This window comes from Hemitrygon akajei, chromosome 19 (genome assembly GCF_048418815.1).
Source record: "Hemitrygon akajei chromosome 19, sHemAka1.3, whole genome shotgun sequence".
NCBI classification, from domain to species: domain Eukaryota; kingdom Metazoa; phylum Chordata; class Chondrichthyes; order Myliobatiformes; family Dasyatidae; genus Hemitrygon; species Hemitrygon akajei.
The window spans coordinates 21,888,760-21,915,798 of record NC_133142.1 but is presented as its reverse complement, the minus strand read 5'-3'; the positions used below and the strand labels follow the sequence as shown (position 1 = coordinate 21,915,798).

The following is a 27,039-nucleotide window of genomic DNA, read 5'->3' as shown; positions in this document are numbered from 1 at the left end:
CAGGCCTAGTTTGTTTGAGATCTTCTAATCAGGAATTGGTTTAAATATGATGGTCAAAATATTTCATTCTGCACTATGTACTTTATGCAGATGAGCAATGAAGGGTAAAGCATTTTTATGTTTGTATTTTCAAAGGAAGTTTATATATCAATGATAATTTCTTTAACTACCAATTTTAAATATTACATTTTATCTAATGGTTTTAGTGGTCTATTCTATAAAAGTCAAATCATTAATTTTCCAATAACTTATTTACCATATTCCGAGTTTACTCTGAAAGATTAACATGTATACAGTATTTCGGTTTGATAAAATAACCCAGATTTACTTAGAAACTATTTCTGCACCATCTTCTTAGGAATTACAATTCTTGCAAATGCTTGGTATATATCTTTGCTTCTTTGTTCTGTTCCTGGCTGCACTTAATCTCTTTCAAGGGTAATCTCTCTAAACACTTTTTTTTTCACCAATATGTTACAAAATTCTGAAAATAGCACCATTGTCAAGTTACACATATGGATTTAAAATTGCCCCTTCAGTACTGAGGTGGGTAGCACATTCGCTGTTGATTTTAGTGAATCAAATTGCTACCATGCTGTCAAATTCAATTTGTATGTTGGATAACCAGCACACAGTGTCCCTGTGTGACCAGTCAGTTCCAACAACAGCTAATGTATCTTTTATTTGTTTTTGTTTTGTTTTCACTTAGAGTTGTGAAAAGAACCATTTTCAGAAATTAGAAGCCACAGATCCATACCATTTCATGACTTGATTAACTTTCGTCTTGTGTGTACAATTTTTCAATGTCTAGCCTATATAGCAACAGTTCCAGATCATTGGACTGAATTGGCTCTCTTTTAACCTTTCTAATTGCAGGTTTACTTTTCGACTCATCTTACATCCATAGTCGAATGGCAAGAAGTTGAACATTGCAGGGCAGGACCATTGATTAGTATTCTGTTTCTTTTATTCAAAGTGCATTTTTGGTAGTTACAATGACTCATATATATTTCACCTCTTTTTTATCATTTCAGATGTGATTTCTGTTTTAATTTTATTCTCCTATGATGGTTATACCCGGAAACGTGTTGGGAGAAATATTAACACTATCCATTGAAATAATATTCCTAGTTTTCCTGCTTTTTCTTAGGAATCAGTGCAAAAGAAAGATGAAAGAATTGAGGAATTGGAAGAAGCCCTGCGTGAAAGCGTACAAATAAATGCGGAAAGAGAGGTGGTTCTCGCCCGGGAAGAGGCTTCTAGATCTTCTGCAGAGAAACAGGTCTGCATGAGAGAACTTGCCTTGACTCTTTCTTCTCAATGGCATAATGTCAGGGGACTTTAAATGGATTTCAAAATTTTAGCCACACTCTTTCTCATTTGTTTCTGTGTGTGTTTTTTAATACCTTCATTAATTTTGAAAATCTGTAGCTTTCATTTCTGAGGAAGGATTCAACAGTTGAAACATAAATTATCTGGACAAATGTTGCCCAGTTGTTTAGCTTTTGTCCTTTGCAGGAAAAATGTTAAAGAACTAGCTTGTTTTATTGAATACTCAGAATAACCTTCAGCTAATTTTACTCAACTTGTATTGTAAATTTTAATGACTTCTTATGGATTAAACTGAAGATAAACAGAAGTGGCACTTTATTAAACATGAAAGCATTCTGTGAGTGAGTGATGAAATATGAGCCCCACTCATTCAGAAAGGTTTGCCAATCTCTTTGTAATGCAACTTGTAATGTTTTCTTAAGCCATGCAGTTTTAATTTGTAATGGTAAAGGCAGCAATAAATGTGCAGAGCTAAATTTCCTTTTCATAAGAATCATTTATTTATATTTTCCTGAGTCGTCATTCTTAATTCTGTTCCAAAGTCATGTCAACTTGCTAGATAAGAGTTAGAGGCTGCAAATTAGCTTAATAATGTTTGGTTGGGAACGATCTGTCATAAAGATTGACAAATCTTCTTGAATGAGAGTAAACATATTTCACTGGTCAAACACACAATCTTTTCTCGAGCTGATAAGTGTCACTTCTATTTATCTTTCACTGAACCCTCCATTGAATGATTTAATTTGATTGCCAATTAAAATGGGCTGTTGGTCCTTCAGTCAGACAACTGTTGCATTTTAAAGCTGCAAAACAAAACAAAACTTCACATTCTTCCATGCTAATCATGAAAATATTATTCATTGTTTCTGTAGATCCTCCTTTGTTATATCCTGAGCTTATGATAACAGAAATGTAGTCTGCATTTTCCACCCCTTCACTGTTATCCATCATAAATCCAGTGACTGTTCCCTGACAGAAGCCTAATGCTGAAAGTTCTTTCATGTCCTGTACTTTTCATTCTCTGTACCTTTCAGTCAGGCTTCACAAGTATGGAGCCAATAGATACAGAATTAAATAATTTCATGGAGAATGCTCAAAAGTTGTGACTATTACTACTCATTTCCCTAACTCTTCTTCCAGTCCTCATTTTTGAGGTATTTCAAAGTGTGTATGTTACGCTTAAGATCATTAGTTAAACTTTAACTGTTTGAGTACTATGATCAAAACGTACTTTTATGTTCTGGAATGAAATATTTCAGTTACACAAATAATTGAAATATAGCTTCCTTATTAAGTACTATACATATAGTAAGTTTCTAGACTTCTAGAATGGTAACTTAATTGATAAATATTGTAAATCCATTACACTTTTGCATTATTAGATTAAAGCTGTGTACTCAAAAGGTTAAAATAGCAATTACTGTAATGAATTTCATATGTAGAGTTCTGCAGTATACAGTTGAGATGAATCAAGAAACTTCCTGCTGAAGAATGCAAATAATTTTTTGAAGCAATGTTGATTGTACCTTGTTATACTACTTAACTGGTACATACGAACAATAGAATCTCTTAACACTATCTTTAACTTATTTCCCTATAGTTCTGCTTTTATTTGGCATCTACTGTTATTTTTGTAAATGCAACTGCGTGATTATTCTAAGTAATCATGCATTCTTGCCTCAATCTTATCTATTTACAATTTCTCTTTTTCCCACCACTTGATTTTAAATTTTTTTGTGATTTCCAGGTACATCTTCTATCTGACTCTTAAGTTTACTTCTGTTTCCTTTCTTTTACAGAGAATCAAATTTTTGATCCCTTTATTATCTGCAGTGACTACGAAACAAACTAACTAACTTGATTTCTTCCAGATATCTTAACTTCTTTGTCTTTTTCATCCTGATTTCATTCTGTTGACATGCAACTGTTCAACATAAACTTCAACTAATATTGTTGGTTTAATTGGAGTTATTCACTGGTCGTTCTTACCATCTGCTCATTATGCAGCTCAACAAAGGAGGTATGCTGGCCTCACAAATGTTGCATGTGGTAATTGTGAACACTTTACGACTTGGGAGATTCATATTAATATTTTCATTTGGCTTTTTGAACAGAATTTTGTCAAAATATAACAAAAATCTGCAAATGCTTAACATGTTAAATGGCATTTATGGAAACTGAGTGTGTATGTCTGTGTGTATGAGAGAGTAAGAATATGGAATGAGAAAGAAAGAATATAAAATGAGAGAGAAAATAAAATCTGCGACAAAAACAGAATCAGAGAGAGAAAATAGAATGGGAGAGAAAATAAAATGGGAGAGGGGGAGTGAGAATGAGAGGAAAGGGAGGGGAGGGGTGAGAATGAGGGAAAGGGTGGGAGGCAGAGTGAGAGTGAGAGCAATGGAAGGTGAGAATGTGGGAGAAGGAGGGAGGGAAAGGAACATGGGTACCACTGAGAGGGAGGGACAGAGGCATGTGCTCATTATTTTCAGTTTGGTAACCATTTATCAAAAATACTAACAAGTTTTCTTGGTTAAGGAGATCTATTTATTAGGAATGCTTGTTGTTCCAGAATGACATTTTGTGATATACCTGCTTGCAAGATAAGCTAAGCTTTTGCATGTAATTTAAATTGGTTTGGATTTGTGCAAGGTTGATACTTGTGAGAAGGGAAGTTCTTTACTAATGAGCTGTATTAAATGAGTTTGGAGAGAAAGTAGAAAATGACAGACATCACATCATCCAGCCCAAAATGTGAACTACATTTCCGAATCAGAGCTTAAAACTCCACCAGTGCCAGTGATTTCCTATTTGGCCAGTGAATAAGAGGTAAATTTCACATGACCTTTGACCCTAGAGGTTCCGCCTAATAGCCATGATGATATCACCATGCGGGTTTATCATTATGATCTGAGTTACACTCAAATGTGATGCAGAGCAGGTGCAAATTGTATTTCACCCAGGACTCCAGTGAGTTTGGTCTGTGGTGTGGGTCCCTAGAGCCTGTAGTTTAAAGTTTTGGATGTCTGGAATGGAGTAGCAGGCTGATAAGAATCCTGATTTATTTGTAACTATCACCACTCCTCTCATACCTGGTCTTCAGTTTCTGAAAGGGGTTACACGAGGTAAACTGAGTAGCTTAACAAGAGTAGAATGTTGGTGTCCTCAATTTTTTCAAAATGCTTGCAACTGTGTTGAATGCAGCTTTCAAACCCCACATCTATATCAGATCTCATGGGATAGCTATTGGCTCATTGCTTTCAAAGGCATTACTGTCTTATGCTAAGGAGCTACCATTGGGATGAACATGCAATCATTTCACATGCAGTGTATCTTCAGGGTATTTATACCTTGTTCCTTTCTGACAAGAAAAAACATAAACAGTTTTGTTTTTAACTCTGACACCCTGAATCTTCATTCTCAAGGAATGGCAATGCAACTTCTTTTTAATGAAACCAATTGGCCTCAGATCAGCTCAAGGTCATTTGTACTCAACATCAGGAACTGCAATGTAAGATAATGCTCTCTCTATTATCTCCAGTTGTTTCCTGTTCCTTTTTGATCATTAAATATGATTGTTAGTTTTGTATCCACTGCATACTAATACTTAAAACTGTTGTTCAGATCATTAGATTTTTTAAATTTAGATGAGCAAATGTCATAGTACTGAACACACCCTGGCCACTCCCTGTTTGACCCGCTGCCGTCCAGCAAAAGGTTCAGGACACTAAAAGCCAGAACAAATAGACTGAGGAACAGCTTCTACCCCAGAGCTGTGGCCTCCATCACACCACTCCCACAGAACAATGACTGAAACTGTGAGCACACACAAGGACTCAAATACTTGCACTAACGGCACTTTGTACATTACTGTGATATTCTGGTGCTGCTGCAACTTATTTTCTGCTACTTATCTATTTAATCCTGTTTTTCTATTACTGTCTTGTTTTTATCTACCGCTTTATTTAATTGCCTGAGAGGAAGCCAAATAGAGTTTCATTGTATCTATGTATAATGAAAATAAAGATCATTCATTCATAATGGAGAGCACGGTTTTTTACACTTGCTCAGTTTGGAAAAAATACATTCACTGACTTCTTTAACCAGTTTCTTGTCCATCTGAAGTTCTTTGTATTTCTATTATGAATTTTCAGTCAGTTCCAGCAACAACTTGCAATTTTCAGCTCTCCCACCATCTGAAACATCTGGAAGAACTTGACAAACATTTGACACCAAGTCACAGAGGAAATGGGTTAAATGACCAAATACTTAGTCAAAGAGTTAGGTTTCAAGGAGAAGGTAGACATCGAAGGCTTTAAGGAGAAAATTACTGAGCAGAAGAACACAGAACCCATCACACCCTGGACATCACCTTTCCAACTCCTTCCTTCCGGTAGACGCTTTAGATCACTGTATGCCAGGACAAATAGGTACAAGAACAATTTCTTTCCGTATGCCATCAGTCTTATGAACACTTGAATTTTAGTCTATTATAAATCAAGTCCACCTGTACATTCAATGAGGTGGACCTCATTGTATATAGTTTATGATTATTTGCACTATTGTTTGCTTTTAATTCTGTACAGAGAGAGCTCAGGGACACCGTCATCAAATTCCCTGTATGTGTCCTCATACTTGGCGATAATAAAGGATTCTGATTCTGATTGTGAGAAAGCATAGCAGTCAGTGATGGAGCGATTGAGATGAAGGATGTGCGAGTCCGAACCTGAGGAGCACAGATCCTGAAGTGCTGTAGGGCTAAGTGTAAAAGTACTAGTACCAGAGTGGGAACCATCGCAAGATATGATAGATAAATGAGATTTGGAGCAAGTTAAGATACAAGCAGCGGCAGTTTTAGCTGATTGCATATTCGTATGTACTAGACAACGTGTGGTGTACCAGAATAGTTTTGGTGTAGTCAAGGACAGGAACAACAAAGTGAAGTATGGATGAAAACTTTATTCTACCCAGTACCAAGTTGTAAGCAGTCTGGTTCAGCTGCAGGCTTTATCTCGGGCTGAAAATAGTGGGCATGGATCTGTATTAATGATATACAAGACCATAAGATATAGGAGCAGAATTAGGCCATTTGGCCTATTGAGTCTGCTCCACCATTTCATTACGGCTGATCCAATTTTTCTCTCTGTCCCAATCTCTTGCCTTCTTCCTGTATCCCTTCATGCTCTGACCAATCAAGAATTTGTCAATCTTTCCCTTAAATATACTTAAAGACTTGGCCTCCACAGATGCCTGTGGCAAATAATTCCACAGATTCACCACTCTCTGGCTAAAGAAATTCATCCTCATCGCCTTTCTAAAAGGACGTCCCTCTAATCTGAGACTGTGTCCTCTGGTCTTCGTCTCTTCCACCATAGGAAATATTCTCCCCACATCCACTCTATCAAGGCCTTTCATCATTCAATAGGTTTCAATGAGGTCACACCTCATTCTTCTCAGTTCCAATGAATACAGGCCCAGAGCCATCAAACACTCTTCATATGGCAAGCCTTTCAATCCTGGTATTATTTTCATGAGCCTCCTTTGAATCCTCTCCAGTTTCAGCACATCCTTTCTAAGATAAGGGGCCCAAACCTGCTCACAATACACCAAATGAGGCCTCACCAGTGCTTTATAAATTCTTGTCATTACATCCTTGCTTTTATATTTTAGTCCCCTTGAAATTAATGCATTTCCCTTCCTCACTACAGATTCAATCTGCAAATTAACCTTTAGGGAATCCTGCACAAGAACTCCCAAGTCCATTTGTGCCTCAGTTCTTTATATTTTCTCTCCATTTAGAAAATAGTCAACCCCTTCATTTCTTCTACCAAAGTGCATGACCATACACTTTCTGACACTGTATTCCATTTTCCTCTTCATTGTTCGTTCTCCTAATCTGTCTAAGTCCTTTTGTAGTGTCTCTGCTTCCTCAAAGTTACCTGCCTATCCATGTTAGAATCTTTCCTGTAATACTGTGGGCTCGTAGCTTGTTAAGCAGCCTCGTGTGGCACCTTTTTAAAGACCTTCTGAAAATCCAAGTACACAACATCAACCAATTCTCCTTTGTCTATGCTGCTTGATATTTCAAATTTATCAGGCAAGTTTTCCCTTGAGGAAACCATGCAGACTACGGCTTATTTTATCATGTGCCTCCAAGCACCCCAAGACCTCATCCTCAATAATCAACTCCAACATCTTCCCAACCATTGAGATCAGACTGACTGGCCTACAGTTTCCTTTCTTCTGCCTCTGTTCCATCTTGAAGAATGGAATAACATTTGCAATTTTCCATCTTTCAGAACCATTCCAGAATCTGATGATTCTTGAAAGATCATTACTAATGCCTCAATAATCTCTTCAGCCACCTCTTTCTGAACCCTGGAGTGTGCACAGTCTGGTCCAGGTGACTTATCTAACTTCAAAGATGGTTGTTTCAGTCTCCTCTATATTGATTTGAAGGAAAATTCTATTCATCCAATGAAGGATGTCGTACAAGAAAAAAATGATAGGTCAGACACGGGGGTGAAGCAGAGATGTAGTAATGAGATGATGCTCAGTATTATTGGTATACGTGTTCAATTTCTTATGTTTATGAACGATATTGAATGCAAAAGCATATAGACAGTAACTTAAAAAGTGACCAAGATAGATCCTTTGAATGATTGCAGTGGAAATAATGCAGGAATAGGAAGAGAAGGTTTGGAAATGTGGTTGGATCTGGGAATTAAATTGAGTTAATAATTTGGACCAAATTCTAGTCTTAGTAAACCTGACCATGAAAAGTACTGGATTGTGCTTAGGGCAGTACAATAATGCACTGTTGGACTCAAAGTTGTTGTGAACTTGGGTGTTGTTTTGCATAGAGCAGACACAGTCTCCATATGACCATAGGGGTTTGTTCCCATATGCAAGGATGTGCCAGTTATTAGAGTAATCAATCACAGTAAATTGTGTCTCATATTGAAAGGTAACAAGAGAATGGGGGTGGAGGGAGTGGGAAAGTGATAGTTAGGGGGAGGGTTGATATGGATTGAGAAGAATAATGGGATCTGTGTAGGATTACTGTGGATGGGTGCATTACATGGCAGTCCTATTGTATGCTTCTGTCTCACTGCAGCTGATTCAGCTTGTGATTCAATAAATAAGAATTAGTCCAAGCCAGAGAAGACACACCATCTAAATCATAGAACCGTAGAACATTACAGCACAGAAACAAGTCTTTTGGCCCTTCTTGGCTGTGCCAAACCATTTTTCTGCCTAGTCCCACTGACCTGCACCTGGCTCATATCCCTCCATACACCTCTCATCTATGTACCTGTCCAAGTTTTTCTTAAATGTTAAAAGTGAGCCCGCACTTACCATAGAATCATAGAATAATAGGATAGACGGAGCAGATTGGGAAATTGACGATGCTTTTAAAGACCTTGCATGGGAAAGAGAGTATCAAGAGGAGATAATGATTTGCAAAGAGCTAGCTGTTGTTTTATTTTGAGCTGGGAAAAGGATGATGACAGCAAATTTTAAATTTGTTAAAGAGTAATTCCTGAGGAAAATCAGACGTTTACAATATCATCAATATTGGAATCAACTGGAGAAGTGGCTTTCATAGAAGACTGGCTTCACACAGTATTAATTTGGAGAATGAAAGCTACTATGAAATCTACAGATGTGCATTATTTCAGGACTAGGGGAAGGGAACATAGTTGCAATCTTTGACTGCTACCTTTTGTTAATACTAATTTTGAGCCTATTTGTTAATAGCAAAACTTTGGGAAATCTGAGGAAATAAAAGTCCGTCCTTTCAGTTTTCTGCCATTTGTCCAAATGAAGTAGTTTAGTTCAACTGTTGGAATTGAAAGGTCTGTATAATATAATGCAATTACCTTTGCACTCTCTTCCAAGTCACCCAGCATTTGTAACTCTACTGGGATTTCTGAGTGGATGACATGTTTGCTTACTGTACTAAATTATCACACGTTTTATTTAGACTATGTATTTAGGCCTTTCCTTTGCCTCCAATCTGATTATGATGGTCGATTGCAAAAGTTACCAGTGTCAGAGTTGATGAAAAATCAGGCTTTTCTCTGTGTGTTATTAAAGCCACTGCTAAAATCTGTTTTTCCCAATTTTTGCTGAACAGCTGCTTACAAATTGTTTAAAAGTAAGCATTTTTGTTTCTATCGGTTAAGTGAATATTTAACTTGAGGGAAAGCATTATTGAATTGTTATGTTTTAATTATTTTTCTTTAATTAAATCATATTCGTAGCTATTACATTGGAAAAAAATGAATATTCTATTAACTTTGTAGTAAAGACCCATTATTTTTGAAAAGAGGAAAATTAAACCTATGATAGATTTCTAGTTTTGAAGATAACTGAATAATTAGTGGAAAACCTAATCTAAATGCTGAAAGGTTCTAGCCTGCCTTAGTTGATAATGGGATGTTTTGAATTACTGTGAAGTTTCTAGTTTGACATCTACAGTATGTCATGGGAAGGGAGTCAGGGCATGAGGGGTAACGAGCTCGGAATTTACCAGAATATAGTAATCTCGCACACAGGTGTTGATTCATCATTTTGCCTAGGGCAAGAGCTCAGACATGCAGCTGTGCTGTGCATTCTGGCAGCATGACACAATCATAAGCAAAGAGTATTTCCTATTGCTGTATTTTTTTATGTGCGGCAGGATCCAGGTGTCTTTCATTTAATAAAAAATGGCAACTCTAAAGGCACCAAACTCACTGCTAACATAAAGTTTATACCTTGCAGCTGCAGTGTTGCTGTTCAATGAAAATAATGTTTTGATCAATCTGTTATTTTTCTTAATTTGTCCTTGTGTTACCTGATTAGTTTTGGATCTCTTACAGAAGAGCTTAAAACTGTCAATGGCATTCAATTTGAAAGATTCTCTGCAGCTCAGCACTGGTGCATCCCTTACTTAGATCTGCACTTAGTGTTGCTGACATTGTGCAGAGTTATCAGATTGACAATACTGTTAATTGCATGATGCACAGTCCAGCTCCTCACTCGGGCACTCACATACCCACATTCCTTTGTTTTAAAGAAGGATGTTCAACCTAGTCACTTCACACATGTCTGATACTGACTCCACTTATACAACAAAAATATATCTCCATTTGACAATTTTACAATTCTGATAGCCTCATGCATAAACTAAAATTTTCAGGAAAAGAAATGGAAATCTGTTGTTACTCTCAACTGATAAGCAAAGAGGCAGGCTGGAGCCAAGTTATCATATGCAAATAGCCATTTGTCTACTTTATTAATAATTCTCATGAAGTATTTACATACAGAATTAAAGTCCATGTCAGAATAAAATCTGAAGAATTTGTTACTGTGTGATCTTCTCCAGGATATTCTATATAATGGGGACTGAGTTGATCATTCCAGTCACAGTCTTATATAAACAGATGTGCATCACAGAACAGCTTCAGATAATCTCTTTTATTGCCAGGGTTAAAAATGCCATGCAAATGGGTGTTTATAATCAGCAAACTTGCAATAAAAGCTTGTAAATTCTTGGACTGGTAGTGCAGTAGAAAAATAAAAGTACACACAAAGAACCTGGGCTTCCTATTGCATAATTGAAACGTTCGAAACCCTGCTTAAAATATATGTGTATTTTGTTGTTCATTTATCAAACTTTTAAGGTTGAGTTATTTAAAGTTATTTGTTTTGTTCTTTTGGTTTCATTGCACAGAATGCACTTGCCAGTGGAAGCTTCTCCAGAGCACATACCTGCTCTCATTCCTCAGCATTGCTCGAGTCTGATTCCGCAATAGAAATAGGAATGAAAATGTCAACATGTAATTATATTGAGGATTTGATTTTTTTTTAAAGTTTCGGCCTTTTTTGCTTTCTGTATCTGGCTTGGGATGTTTTTAATACTGTGTTCAGTCATAAGTATGAAAATTTGTCATTTCCAAGAGAATGTCCTTAGATTGGTTTATGCTCTCTTGCCCCAAATATTTTTGTGTAATGTTTAAATATATTGCAGAAATATATTGTGTTTGATTTAAACTTAATGAAGAGAGCTTGATTTTATTTTTATCCAGCATTTTGTTCAACTCTTCTTTCCCTACTCTAAATCTGCAAGCTATGGCTGACATTCCACTGTAGGTGACATAAAATGTCCTCCCTTCCCCAGCTCCACCTAGTGGCAGAGCATTCAGCATTTGCATATTTTGTATCATGAAACATTTGCCCTCTACAAATTTTTGAAAAGTTTGTTTCCAGACCTACTTTTCTGATTGCTATACTATCACCACTTCTGTCAGACTTTGCATGTTAAACATTCCACATAAAATGCTAATGGGATTTCTTCTTCATTGTACAACTTCCAGGTATTTCACACTCAAAGTCTTAACTGCTTATATCCTTTATAGATGGCTGTTGAATTTTAAGAGTTCTTCTACCTAAAAAAAATCTCCAAATAAAAACTTGGGTAATAAATTCTGCTCAATATTACATCACAAAATATACTGTAAATGAGTTAATTTGTTAAAAAGAATTTTTGGTTTTGTATTGTCAAACGCTTGTTAGGAACACAATGTGGAAGAAGTTACACAGTGTGCATTCTAACATTTTGGAACTGTATATCCCCACCACACCCTCCACTACACCTTACTTCTGTATAGAAAGCAAAGCTTTTCTAAAAAGGGAATTATGGTGGGAATACAGCAATCATATTCTGCATTAAACATTTTGATCAGTAAATCTTTTGAGAACCGAAACATTGAGCTAACATGCAGTTTGACTAAATGCACAATCTTAGTTGACCCGAATACTATTTTTGCACTAAATATGCGGAAAGATGTGCTTTCCAAGCAGCTGATTCTCTGATTAACAAGTGAAAAATAATGTGATTTTCCCTCTTCTTGTCACAGAACAATGTGGTTAGTGTCCTATTTAAGACCAACAAACACAAAATACAATGGAAAGCACATCTCAGGAATTATAATTTTTGTGTGATGGCATAGCAGTATTTTGTCCTTTCATGCATTAAGGGTTTGGAGGAAATCTGCATATTGCTCTTAACATAGTGTTTTATAATTGCGGTTTTATTTCTCACTGGCTACAGCTAGGTTTGCATGATTTAAATACAATGCAAAAAATTTTTACAGAAAACAGTAGATTTGTTGAACCAAGCTAATTTATAGATTACTCTTTTCTATTTATTGGTTTTATTGTGCTTTCAACAATTAACAAGTTTCATCTGTTTATTTTAAGAAGAATACTAAGATCTAATTAAGAAAGAATAAAATCAAGTCATTTTTCACAGAGTTTAAGTATCCCATCTGAGATCACCCATCCTTGATAACAACCAGGTGGCTCTGCATATTCCAGACAGCCTGTTAACCGCTGTTATGATCAAAGCATAGGCTTTCCAGAGATCAGGGGCATCTCTCTCCTATCCAATTGATAGCTGAGTTAATATGATGTAAAAAGGTACATAAAACCCAATCATACCCAGACTCCTATTTTCCTTGATACTGTTGTGCTAGCCATTCAACCAGACATTACGCAACTTCTTAAGAAACTAAAAACTATTTCCTCTGTGTCTTATCAGATGTGTTTTTTTTATGTTGGAGGATAAAATATTCTCCATTAATTTGCTGATTTAATATAGATTTATCACAAGTTCAGCAACACTGTTTTATTGTGTAAGTTTGCGTAGTCCTAATTCCAATGAATAGTAAATAGGTACATACTGTATATAAAATGTAGATAGTGCATACTAGAAGCAAATTAAAATCAGATTGATTCAGGAAAATATCCTGCATAATAATTATCATTTCAAATTTCCTCATTCTGAAGATCCATATAGATATTGCATAAAGAATTTATTTATTTTCAAGGTGTTACCACTAGTGATAATGTTGCTCAGAAATTGTTTTAAAATGGTACCTTAAAACTCTGTATTAGTTATCGATGTAGGACTTCATCCAGTGTACACTACCATGTTCTTTTGATTGACTGTAAATGAACAAAATCAGCACAGATAAAGGAGGTCCTTCTTAGAATGCTTTTGACAATTGCATCTTCCAGATTTTCACTTTCATTGTAACACTCAAGATTATTGTTGATACCTTTAAATTCTTTGTAGCTCCTAACTTGTTGGAGTAATGAAATAGTTTCTTTTTCACTCCCTGCCATTTCTGGCATCTCCGAGCCTGAATTCCAGCGTGAAACCACGGTAAGCAAACCAGTTCCAAGATGGCTTACCGCTTATTTCTCACCAACTATCGGTGACAAAAAACACTGCTTTTGAACGCAAACAAATGCAACTGTTTAATGGCCACACAAGTGCACACAACTGATATTAGTAACAAACTGTTCGGCAACCGTTTCCTGTCCCAATTAAGCAGCCTGGTGTCTGAAATAATCAAAGGGAATCCTGGCTGTTTTCTTGATTAGTTTTTGTTCTTTAACAGTTGTCCCAAATAAGCAGCTGCCTCTATTAACCAGTGGCCCAATTAAATGTAATCCACTGTATTACATAAATAAAAGGGTCAGCTTGGCCTTTTTACTCCAAACAATGGTACTTTGATCGTGAAAGGACACTATTAACTGTGCACAGGTATATCAGTACATGTTAATTCATGTAATACTCCTTATAGAATGGTTTATCTTCTGACCAGCAGTCAGTAACAAGGAACAGGAAGAAGGTACACCAATCCCTGCTGCTATTGTATCTTTCCTAAATCACCATCATGGCACTCCAGATGCTTTTGTTATCCTCTGACTAACTAAAATTGAAATGCAGATCATTTTAAATAGAATGAAGAGACCCTTTTTAAAAAGTAAAAGCATCCCCTTCTCACACACAAGTTGAGACGAGCTCCATTGCTATTAAATGCTGACAGAACATTCAAATCACCAAGCATCAGGGCATTAATGCTTTTGATGTTGATGAGAAAACTGGATTTTGGTTTGTGATTTGAAAGGTTATTTGATGGTTTACTGTGCTTCTGCTTAACAGTTAGAAGAGCTAATGGCAACTTTGGAGAAGACCAAGCAGGAACTAGATTCCACTAAGGTCAGGCTGAGCTCAACTCAGCAGTCTCTGGCTGAGCGCGAGGCACACCTTGCCAATCTGAGAATAGAACGGAGAAAGCAGCTGGAAGAAGTGCTTGAGATGAAGTAAGTACTTGCTGGAAATTTATTACAATCTTTTATAGATCGTGTGTGAAAGAAGTTTTACAATTTTAAGTGTGAAACTGAGAAATTGTTACTAAACATGAAGAAATATTATTTTACTGATAACAATTAATAGTAATACCACTAGGAACTCACTGAAAGTTTTAACCTAAAATTTTGTTCAGCTGGCCTTGGCACACCCCCCCCCCTCACACTTTTCTTTGTTTTACACTTGCTTCTTTTTTCTAATTTTCTCACCTATCTTTATTCCCTTTTGAACATTATGTTATGCATGATATTTGCATCAAGCTCTCTTGATATTGTATACATGAGATTCACTTCCCTACAGACTGCTGACTTCCACAAGCTTGCTTTCCGACCCCCGGTTTAATTGGTGCTATAAAAACTGTTTCCTCCTCATCGAATCTGCCATCATCACCCCTCTCTTTTAAAAAAAAAATTGTTGACCTCTATGTCCTTGCAATCCAATCCCATTCCAAACTCCTAACACACCCCGCTCCCACCAATCTTGGACCTTCCTTTTCTCTGCAAGTCCTTATGTGTGCTGTTATCTCCTAAATGTCAGGCTGTTGCAGAATTACAAAAGAGGGACACAGGGCAATAAGCCATTTGTTCCAAATTGATCATTCTAGCATTTTCCACTCCACATTGTTTGAAGCCTCTAATCAGGATCCTCCTCCATCTTTTCAGCTCCTTTTTCCTACTGGGTAGGTTGCTCCATTTTATATCATGCAATGATTGGATGATCAACTGTGTGGCTGCCTCACTACCCCTCCCCTTTCCTTAATATTTGGCAATCCAGATATTTGCCTTTGGTCCCTTTTTTCATCTGTTAATTGCTCCTAAGATATAGCAGTTAAATGCACATTTCCTCTTCTTCACATACACAGATGACGCTGACATCTCACTTACCACTTCACTCAACCCTCCTGTTGATTATGCTTTATGTTACCTATCTTTTGTATGGTTCTACTTAATCCCCTGTCCAATCTTTCTTTATGTTCTACTCCCAGTATTCTGCACAGAACACTGTTTTTGTTGTTAATGGGGCCAAATCCTGGTTAGGCAGATCTAAGCATTGGAAAGCCTTGAAATCATTGTATTTTTTACATCTGCACCTCTACTGCTTCTGTACTTGGCCAACATTCTAGCCACCGTAGAACACACATCCTGTTCCCCCACCAATGCGGTGCTCACCAACTTACTTTGGCTCTTGATACAACAATGACTCGGTTTTAATATTCTCATCATTGTTTTAAAATCCTTCATGGCCTTGTCTGTTGCTGTCTCTGCATTTTCCACCGGTACTACAACCCCCTGTGATCTCTGCAGTTTAACTGGGCTTTTCAAACATCCCATCACTGGCATTGTTTAAGCCCCTGGATCACAAACATTCTTTTTAAACCTACTCATTTGACAAGTTTTTGTATACATTTTCCTTATTTAATTTGGTGACAAATTTTATTCAAGATATTCCTGTTAAATGCCTTAGGACATTAGTTGCTGAAGGTACTATGTGTGCAAATTGCAATTTTCTATTAGTTGTTTTTGGTGCATTGGTTGAAATGATTCAAACTGTGGATTAGTGAATATTTAAAGCACTGCAGAAGATGCAATTACTGTTCATGGAGTTGTGGCAGAAACAGCCATGAAGAAAGTACATCAAGTATGGGCAATGAATAAGTTGATTGTTGTTTGATTTAGTGCAGCTTAGTACTTGTAATCACTAGCTTGATGGTGGAGTTGTAACATATATGGCAAAAACTGAATTGACTGTGAAATTAACTGCCTTATATTAGAGGTAGTCATACTGACTTGGTTACAATGTGCATTATCAGGCTTGTGATTTTGATGTGTCCAGTAATTGTTACAGCACTGGAAAACTTCAGGTGTTCTCAAAAATATAAACTGAAAGAAATGCCATTGCTATTGTACAGGCACCATTCCCCCCCCCTCCCCCACCACCACCATTACGGCCCTCTCATTTGGGCAATGGAATTTTGCCTTTACAGAATTCACAAACCACTATCTGAAAATCTGAGATGCAGAATAAAATTCACTCTTGTGTACGTTATGTGATCAAAAAGTAATTATACAAGCATGATTTTTTTCAGCTTGTGTTTCTTGGGATCGCCTGTATATTGGTCAAATTGAGTAGTCCTCTGGTAAATCAGCATGGATGTATGAAACTTGGTTGGCAACCAATGTTGTCAACCAACCAGTCTTTTAGTCAAGTGGAATCATATGATTTTTGATGGTCCTTGTACTGGATGTATCTTAAATCATTTGGTTATCAAGGTGAGAATCATGTGCTTGCTAATTCCCCTGTGCTGCTTAAAGTCTGGACACTCGGTGGGAGTGTGGAACAAGGTTTCAAGCTTCTTAAAATTGATCAACTGTTACTAATTGTCAATGGAATTTTCACAAATTTCATTACTGAGGTCTTATGATTTGCAGAATTTGTTGGTAATACATGCATAAGAGATTAACATTGTCACAAATTCCAAGTTAGCTATAAAAATCAATATAAATTAAATTTACTTCCTTATATTGGTTTCAGCTATTAATGAATTATGAGTCTTTTATGGCTGTGAAAGTCTAATAATGTAAAAAGTAACCAGGTTGCTTTGGCAAATTAGTATGCAAACCTTAAATATATACTTATGGCAAAATTATATTGCACTATTGGTCACAGATGTATGCACACAATTTCTCTCCCCAGTCAGCAATTTTTAATTTTATTTATTCCTTTGCGAGCACAGGTGGAAGTAACCAGACTTCCTTATTATTGAAAAGGCTCTGCAGCAAGCTAATAAAGTATGCAGAAAGTTGATAGACTGTCTGAGTATTTTTAAAAATCTGGCTTAACACCCAATTTGGTTTCAATATACTCCAAGTTGGAATGAGTGACTGAGAATAAATTCCCTGTTGATCCAAAAGTACCAGAAGAAGACAATTTAAGTTAGTCTTGCTAATAAAGGTGTGAAAGAAATCAATGTGCTAGAAATGTCTAATTAACAGCGCTCATTTGTTTAACTTAGCTGGTGTTAAATCAATACTTTTATTGTCCAGTTATTATCTCATTGGAAAAAAATGATTAAGCTCTCTGGTAGACATTGAAATCATGCATTTTAAATATAATTCAGAGGGCCCTGCCTGTGTGAGAGATTGCACTTCTACCAATAAGCTGATTGATCCTGTCTGTTCTTGCTGCCAGGGTTTCCGGCCATCCAGTCAGCAACTCTCAGGGTCTGCAGCCTGCTCACTCAATCTCACATAACAGTCTTGTTTCTTTTTGCACCAGAACACCTAGATCTAGACAATAATGTCCCTGGATCAGAGCAGTGAGTGAAGTGACATGTTTTGAGGGGGAGAAAACACTGACAGTTTTTATAGTAAAACATTGCACTGACGTGATTTAAATGGCATTTAGAGTTCAAGTTCAAGTTTATTTGTCATTCAACCATACACATGAATAAAACTAAATGAAACAACATTCCTCTGGGGCCAAGGTGCAAAACACAGTGCCAACAGTCACACATAGCACAAGACACATCTAGCACACATAATTACGAGAGCAATAAAACATACAGTTGTAAAAAAAAATGTAATTCAAGTCCCCGAGTGTCATGGCCTGTAGATTGACGGTGCATGGGATGTTGTCCCGGAGCCACGTTTCTGCAAGAACAAGTATGCAGCAGTCCCTCGTCACGCGCTAGTGAAGCTGCAGATGAATACAATTGAACTTGGCTTCCACCAAGCAAACACTGGAGAGCAGCACCGATAGGAGGGGCCGGGCCCCCAACTCAGCTGCACCACCCCACCTCTGGCATCTCATCCCCTCAGCAACCGCAATAGGTGACTCCACAGCAATGATGGGTGGTCCATGCAACAACCAAGTCCGTGTAGCTCCCCCACTGTCAGTCCTGCCAGTGAAGGACTGAACGGCATGTGCGGTATTCTACTCCATCAACGTACAAACAGGGCCTTGTGATCACAAGAAAAAAGTCCAAGACGATAATTTGCACCATTTGTTGGACCACGCACCACCTCTGACTCCTTCCTGCTTGGGAAGCTGTAGCAGGCGTCATGGTACACAACAAGTCCAACTCCACTGCTGTCAAGCAGCTTGCTAGTGGGGTAGATCTGCAGTACTTGATGTTTGTTCTCAACATCCAGCAGTGTCTTGCAATCATAAAACAGATGTAAAGGATGAACAATTACACCGTTGTTCGGACTCAAAGAGGCCGCTGCGACTGTGTGGACTGCCATCTTACTGGAAGAGTGTGGTTCTGCTTGCAAAAGAAGACAATTAACAAAGTTAAATATTTTGTCACAATTTTGTCTTTGTTTGCAACTTAGAGTTTTGGAGCTTCATCTCACAATTCTGGTAGAGCCTTAATGATGTTTTTTGAAAGGGCAAAAGGGAACTCTGAAACGGATTCCTTCCAATACACTATTACACCTAGGACTTCATTAGAGTAACATTACATTCTTAGAGAATGTTGTCTTCCCAGTCAACTGTTCATTTGTGCTCACTAACCTCTGGTGTACAAATTATTATCATGTCTGACGATCAGGGAATGTTACACTCACCCAGTTCCAAGTCATTGTATGTTCCCAAAACATCTCTGTACTTTCCTGTAAACTATCAAAAGCTATAAATGCAGCCTGTAAAAAGAAATATTTGTAATTAGGCTATTTTGTGGTATAGAAAATCTCATCTGTTTTTTTTCGCCAGTTCATTTATAAGGCCATCTGCAGACCGATTACTTTTGCATTTTAAAGTGCTTACATTAGCTATGACTGTAATGATCCAGACCGGAATATGTATTTGTCCTTGTGCAAATAAGTTTTCATTTATGTTTTTCTGTCCACATATGATTTGCTGGCTGAGTTGGGAGTTACAGCATCATACTGGGAACTGGATGTGTTCGTCAGTGCTTTTAGAATGATGGGTTGTGTTTTGCGATCTAAATTAGAGTTCAAAACTACTCAGAGTGTTTGACTTTGGCACAACTAGAATACTGGAAACTCTCTTCCATCCTGTGCTATTCCCAGTTCACATTCTAATCCTGTTCAATAAATGTTAATTTACTGTGCTTTGACAACCCACAGATGCAAACGTTTTGCACTGCCCTGCACACAAATTGATAGACATGGTGAATGTTAGTCCTAACTTGACCCACCAGGTGGTGTACTTAATAGATGACTTTCTTCAAATATATTTTCCTACCTCTTACCTGTAACAGCAGCAATGTGAATGAGAAATTTTTTCTAAAGTAATACTAAGAATAAAACTAATTTGAAATTTGAGTATTTTTAATGATGTAGCTACTCAGCTATAATGCAGGCTGCACCCACGTTATGGTCCATATTACAATTTTCCACAACGTAAAAGCTGTTTCATATATGAATGTGTCAAGAAACATGTGATAAGAATAATTTTAGATTTATCTATAGAATGTTATTTAACAAGTTCTATGAGAATTTACTTTACTTCATATCTCATTTTTGGGCTGTGATTGGTGAATTCTGTGAGGGTAAATTTCTGTTACCTAAGTGAGTATAACACAAGGTTTGCCTGTGTGATTAGTGAATTATTTAGGGCGAGTTTCCATTAGCCAAATGAATACAGACGAATGATGTGTGGATTGTCCGCGTTCAGCACTTTTAGAAAACCCAGTAGAAGTATTAATACAGACATTGAAGGTCTGTTATGCTAAACGACTAAGTTGTAAATGGCATCATCTTCAGAAGAATTTTAAAGCTACACAGGTAGTTCCTTTAAAGTATTGTTTATTGCTTTGGGTAAGATTTGGATTATAGTTTTGCACAAAAAAACTCAAAGAATTCAAATGTTTGTCGCATTGACAAGGAATGTTTACAGACAGTTTTTGATATGCTTTCTGTGTTCATATATCATTGAAATAGTACTTCCAAGCATGAGGAATTACTGAAATCTGTTTATAGCCTGCAAAGTTATAATGTACAATCTACTTAAAGTTTTAATGATGAATGATCATGAAAGTAAACTCATCAAGAAAACTGCATTGTTGCATTTTTCTGAAACTTATATAACAGTTACTTGTATTACTTCTTTTTCCTTGTCCATCTGGATCTCAAACACTATCCCAAAAAGGGAATTGCCATCAAGTAGTTACTTTCAAGAATTCATGCTGAGAGCACAAAGTCATATCCACAGCTAAATACTTCACAACACACAAAACAGCAGGATGTTGATACAACTGTGACTTCCACAGGAAGTTATTTGAATTGTAGCAGGCGTTCTTAAAAAAACCACCTACTTGGTAGAAAGTCTCCTATGACAGTGTTTGCACCTTAGCAGACCTGTAAGACAACAGGCCTTGACCAGCTCTTTTCACACACGCTTGCAAACATTGTAAAGATTAGAGGAAACCCAAATAAAGGCTTTGTTTCACAGTGTGGATAAAATATATTGGAGCAAGGTGAGGCAATTCTTATGTGAAAGGATCTAGCAAATGGGCAGAAAGCAGTAAAATTCTTGTGAATAAGAATGTATCTAAGGATAGCAGTCATTTATTTGGCAGTAAAAACTTGAATCAAGTTTTAAAAAAAGTGTGGTTGCTATGACATTCTTACATTGTTTATTATGTTTGGAAGAAGTTTCCAAAGTATACAAGTGTGATTTTTTTTGATGATTTCAAAATGGGAACAGAATTATTGCAATAATTCAAAGCAAAATATCTTCAATTAAATTATGTAATCATATTAAGATTATCTTTGAAATGGTATTAGCTTTGTCAGATGTTGTAGAGTTTTAGATTTACACCCACTAAATGAATAGAGCTTGAATCTATTGTTTATACAAAATGGAGGAAAATAAATTCCTGTTTGTAAATAAATTGTTTAGACTAATACTGTTGTGGGAAATGAAAATTTTTCTATTTTAAGAAAGCTGAAATTTTTAACCCGATATGGAAGGTTTTAAGAAAGATACCATTTTGTTCCATTTTTAGTATTACTTAAGAAATTAATTTGAACAGATTTCAGTAAGTCTTAGATTTATCCCATCCTTTGAATACAATTTGGGATCTGCCACAAAGTGTTATTAAATTAAGTGATATTATTTTAAAGAGTTCAGATGCCATTCTTTGGGATTTGATTTATGCTATCCATAGTTTCTTGTGCAGCAAACCCTTACAATTTGAACTAGCTCTTTGTCCCTTTTCCCACAAATTCTGACGTGTCTTAAAAGTGCAAGAGTAGGTTAAACAGCCACTTGTGCCTGCCCTGCCATTTATTGACTGAGCTGGTTGTTGGTCTCCAGCTGGCTGTTTTTTTTCCCCATGGGGTTTGATTCCCATATGGAGCAAGTATCTATCTCAGCATTAAATATACTGGAATAATTCAATAAACAGAACCAAATTTACACCAGGGCAGGATAAATAAAACTTGGTTTGGATCATACTGGTTCTATATTCTGCAGTAAGGTTAACATACAAAGCTATAGCCATGACCAAATGCACGTGATCCAGTTAATGCAAGTTACCTCCATGTTAACACACTACTACTATAATTCGTTCTTGCACAAGATGCACTGTAGACCCAGTTTTTCTGTGTTTTGCAAAAATATCTGTCTAGTAAAAGGAAAATGCAGTTGCTCGTGTCATTGTGTGCAGCTTATTGCTTCTAAGGACAATATGCTCAGAGTTATCCTTCTCGGGATCAAGAATAATTCAGTCTGTGGATTTTTAACTCAGCTCTTCACATCAAATATACATGGAGGTGGCATAACATGGCTTCCTATTGAAATTCTTCAGATCTTTAAATATCTGATTTTATTCATTCTTGCATATGGCGCAGCCATTGCTGACAAGTCTATATTTGTATCCAGTTCTCAATTGCCTGTGAGATGACATCTCATTGATGAATGTAGTCCCTCGGGGTTATTTTAGATAAGAATTTTGACTTAGTGACAATAAAGTATGTGGAAAATTCTGCACATCATGAATCCTAGTCAGCACATTCTACAAGTATCTACATTACATAGTCTCTCAATCTTCCTATCATAATGATTCAGAAGGAAGTCATTCGGCCTACCCAATCCATGTCTGTTTTCGGGGAAGCAATCCTATTAGTCCCTTTTCCCTACTCCTTGTTGCCCTGCAGCCCTGCAGCTATTTCTGTTCCACACATGTCCATCAATTGCCCTTTGATTCTTCATGTCGTTAATCTTGCCTACGTGATAACTTACAGGAGCCGCTTAGCCTACCAGACATTTCTTAAATGTAAAAGGAAACTGGAGCACTCACAGTCATGCGGATGTGCACAGAAAGTTTCTGAGATTAGGTAGAACCCATCTGATATATTTTGTAACACTGTAAACTAATTGAAAGAAAAACATGGGATCTCGAGGATAAACGTGTCATCTTCGTTCTTTACTTTAGTGAGGCATACCCTTATGACGTGGTGGTGTAATGACGTATACCATTTATGTACCTTTACACATAACCCATAATGAATTATTTAAACTAAGATTTAATCGCTGTGGAAGTTTTCTTACTCTTGTGGGATAATGGCTTTCCTGACAAGGTGGGGTGGGGGGGGGGGGTTCACTCTGCCTGGCAGAGAAACTGTGACTGAGAAACAATCTCAGGTTCTAAGGCCACCTCCGTGGAGGTTGTAGGAGTTGACTCTGGGACTGCAGGAAGTGGTTCTGACAGCTCTGGACACCTTTCTTCTCTAACAGTTGACTCTGGGACTGCAGGAAGTGGTTCTGACAGCTCTGGACACCTTTCTTCTCTAACAGTTGACTCTGCTGCCACCAACTGATTGACGTGTTGTCTCCACATAACATCAAACTCCATCTCCACAACTGGACGGTGGTCCAGTTCTGTCCTTAATCTTTCTGAGTACCCACTTTTGATAACCTTTGTAGTCCCTTGCCAGGACTGCCTATCCAGAAGTGAAACATCAAACCTCCTTGTCTGAGGAGCTCACAATTTGACTCGTCTGTTTGTCCTGCGTACTCTGTCTGAGATTGGGTCGGAGGAGATCCAAGCATAGGCACAAGTGATGACCCAAGCTCGTGAGTTGTTGGTTATGAACTGTGCAGCATTGCGATATGCAAGGAGGAAATAGGTGAGGTTTGATTAAGTGTAGTGTGTTCTGCTGACATTGCTCCTAGTGTGTTCTTAAGACTCTGAAAAAACTTTTCCACCAAGCCATTGATAGCTGTTATGGTATGGTACAGATGCAATGTGTTATTCCTTTCATTTTCAGAAATGACTGAAACTGTTACACAACAAACTGTAGTCCATTGTCACTGTCTAAGTGTTTGAAGCAGCAATCCTTGAGAAGAAGCTTCTCAACACATCAGCAATGTACGTGGCTGTAGCAGAGGCTATTGGAAACACTTCTGGCCACTTTGTAGGTGCATTTACTACTGCGAAGAAATGTGTGCCATGAATAGTCTGGTAAAATCCACATGAATCCTTGGTCAGAGTTATACATGTTATTTGCTGAGATGCACAGGTGCTTGCTGCTCTTGGCATCTTCTGGGTATCTTGGCATTCTAAACAGGGCATGACAGCTCAAACTGCTGATATATCCCAGGCCACCAGAAAGCTTCGAGCCAACACCCTCCTTTTGACCACACCTAGATGACTCCAACATTTCAGCTCCCAGCTTGAATGGTACAACAACTCTCAATCCCTACCAAAGGCAGGTAAGGGGGAACTGGAATTTTTGCTGCACATTTCACCTATTTTGGGTGGCCATATATATATCTGAGACAGTGTGAAGTCTTTTCCAGTTTTGTTTTAGATCCTCGAAGCCTTAATTGACTTTTGATTTGCATTAGGGAGAATATGTCAAGACTAGTGTCTTCTTTTGTAAATTTTTCAGGTATTTCTTTTTCCAAGGGTAAATGGGACAATCCATCAGCATTTCCATGATTAGTCATTCTCTTAAGTGCAATGTTGTACTTGTGTCCTCCAAGAAACAGAGTCCATCTCTGCATTCTGCTCCGGTTAGTGGAACATACTTCTGTGGATTGAAAATGGACTGGTAGTTGATGGTTAGTAATGAGGGTAAACTCTCTACCACATAAGTACCGGTTGCAATGTTTTACACCACAAACCAGACTCAAGGCTTCTCTGTCAATCTGTGCATAATTTTTCTCAGCAGCAGTAAGGGATTGTGATGCAAAGGCTATGGCCCTCATTTCCATCACTCGTAGCACATGACGTGACTGTGCCTAAAACATTAGGCGAGGCGTCATAGGCAAGCTTCACTGGAGATGGAGATCATAATGTGTGAGTACAGAATCTGATGTCACCATTTCCTTTACCTTTTGGAACGCACCTCACACTGCTTTGCCCATTGCCGTTTCTTCCCGATCTGTAGTAATGAATTCAAGGGGTGGAGCACAGTAGCCAGGTTTGTAGAAATCTGTTATATTAATTGACATATCCTAAAATGGACCATAACTGTGTCATGTCCTTTGGCTTTGGAGCATCCACCACTGCTTGAATTTTCTCAGCACCCTTGTGTAATACTTGTGCATCTATAGTGTGACCTAAATGATGTAAGTGACGCTTGATTTAATGAATTCACAGTTCTTGCGTTGTGCTCTGAGCCCGTAATCATCCAATCTTTTGAATACTGTCTTGAGAGTTTGGAGATGCTCCTTGTCATCCTCATTGGTAACAATGATGTCATCCAGGCAACAATGAGTACCTGGACAGCCTCGCAGCACCTGGTTCACTGCTTTCTGTCAGAGTGCAGGTGCAGATGCTACTCCAAAAATAAACCAATTTAGTGATAAAACCCTCTGTGAGTGCTTATGGTGAGAAACATTTCGGACTCTTCTTCCATCATCATCTATAGGTAAGCCTCAGCTAAGTCCACTTTGCTGAAGTGTTTCTCTCCAAAAAAGGTTTAATAGATTCAAGTACATTTATTGTCAAAGAATGTATAAATTCTACATCTTGGGATTTGTTTGCTTACAGGCAGCCACAAAGGAAGATACCTGAAGAACTCATTTTTTTTTAAAGTCCATAAAAGAAGGAAAAAAAACACACAACATGCAAACAGTAGGAGCATGTGACAGCATTCTGAGCCAGGTTGTGTCCTTAGATCTGCTCCCCAGAGGAGAGTAGGCCTAAGCCTACTCATATTAGCCATCTCAATTCATCATATTAGCGGGGCAGAAATACTACAAAACTCACAGAGAATACAGCCGCTGGAGAGAGGGATGAACATCGTGGGAGAGCAAGTAAAATTGGTCCAGCCCTCGCCTCCGGTCCCAACACTCAGGCTTTCCGGTCTATCTGGGCCAACGTCTTTAATTGTCCGAGCACCGGGTAATGCCTTGTTCCACGACCCAGATCCTGGCACAGCGATACGCTTGGGTCGCACAGCCCAAAGCCATTCTCAATCTCACATGCTTGAACCGGCACTTAAAGCAATCCTATCCGCGCACCTGGTTTAGGTGAATGGGCATCGAGACTTCCGCATTGACTCCTCCCCAAATTATTCACTCCAGCAGTGACAGCGACACAAACTCCATCTGCGACCCCATTCTGAATACGTTGCCCCTCGGCTTTGTAGCAAAGAATTTATACATTCTTTGATAATGTACCCACACGGCCCATCCTTCAAATCAGCTTCACCTCCACTTGCTTTTTCATTGTTTGCAGTGATAGTTGACCACAGTTTACTTCAGATAAGGTGTTACTACCAATACTTTTAGTTGTATTTCTTGCCATCTGAACTATCAGTAAGTGGTCGTACAACTTAGCGTTAAGTTGATAGCTTAACCCAATCTTAAACTGAAAGTTTTGTCCGCTATCCTGGGCAGAGCGTATTGATCTACTTTAAGTACTGGGGTAATAGTGACCTTAAAGTCACCACAGATCCTGACAGACCTATTCTTCTTGGCTACTAGGACCATTGGTGTTGTCCATTGGGTTCCACTCAAACTTGGGAAGAATTCCTTCAGCCTCCATGCAAATGGGCTCACTGACTACTTTATCACTGATAGTATAAGGAACTGGATGGGCTTTGTAAAACTTGGGTGTGGCATTTTCATTTAACACTATTTTATCCTTGCTATGTTTGACTTTTCCAATACTATCTTTGAACACTATTGTAGCATCATCCAGCACCTTTTTTAATTCACTTTCAATTAACTGTTGTAGGGGATGCGGTATGCAAGTGGTGGATGGATCTCCAATCAAGTTGTAGTTGTCTCAGCCAATCGTGGCCCCACAATGCTGGCCCTCCTATTTATACCACATACAAGCCCATTGTGGCTTGTTGGTTTTTGTATTTCATTGTTATGAATGTCATTCCCACAGGAATTATCTTTTCTCCAATATACGTTATTAATTGGGTATCTGCAGGCTTCAGCTCGGTATCTTTGTGGAATGACTGAAGCAACCGAGCCAGTTTCTAATTCTACTTTAATTAATTTGTTGCTCACTTTTGGTATAATCCATATTTCTTGTCTCCTGTTAGTTTTCGGATTATAAATCT

At 37.7% G+C, this 27,039-nt stretch overlaps 1 protein-coding gene across 2 annotated transcripts in view; it reads left to right on the top strand.

Moving 5' to 3' along the window:
• LOC140741811 (ERC protein 2) overlaps window positions 1-27,039 on the top strand; it is a 767,514-nt gene that overhangs the window by 460,091 nt on the left and 280,384 nt on the right. For both annotated transcript variants that reach the window (XM_073072223.1, XM_073072222.1), the window contains 2 exons: window positions 1,151-1,282; window positions 14,336-14,496. In XM_073072223.1, the coding sequence (XP_072928324.1) occupies window positions 1,151-1,282; window positions 14,336-14,496 (293 nt within the window). The remainder of the gene's footprint in view (window positions 1-1,150; window positions 1,283-14,335; window positions 14,497-27,039) is intronic.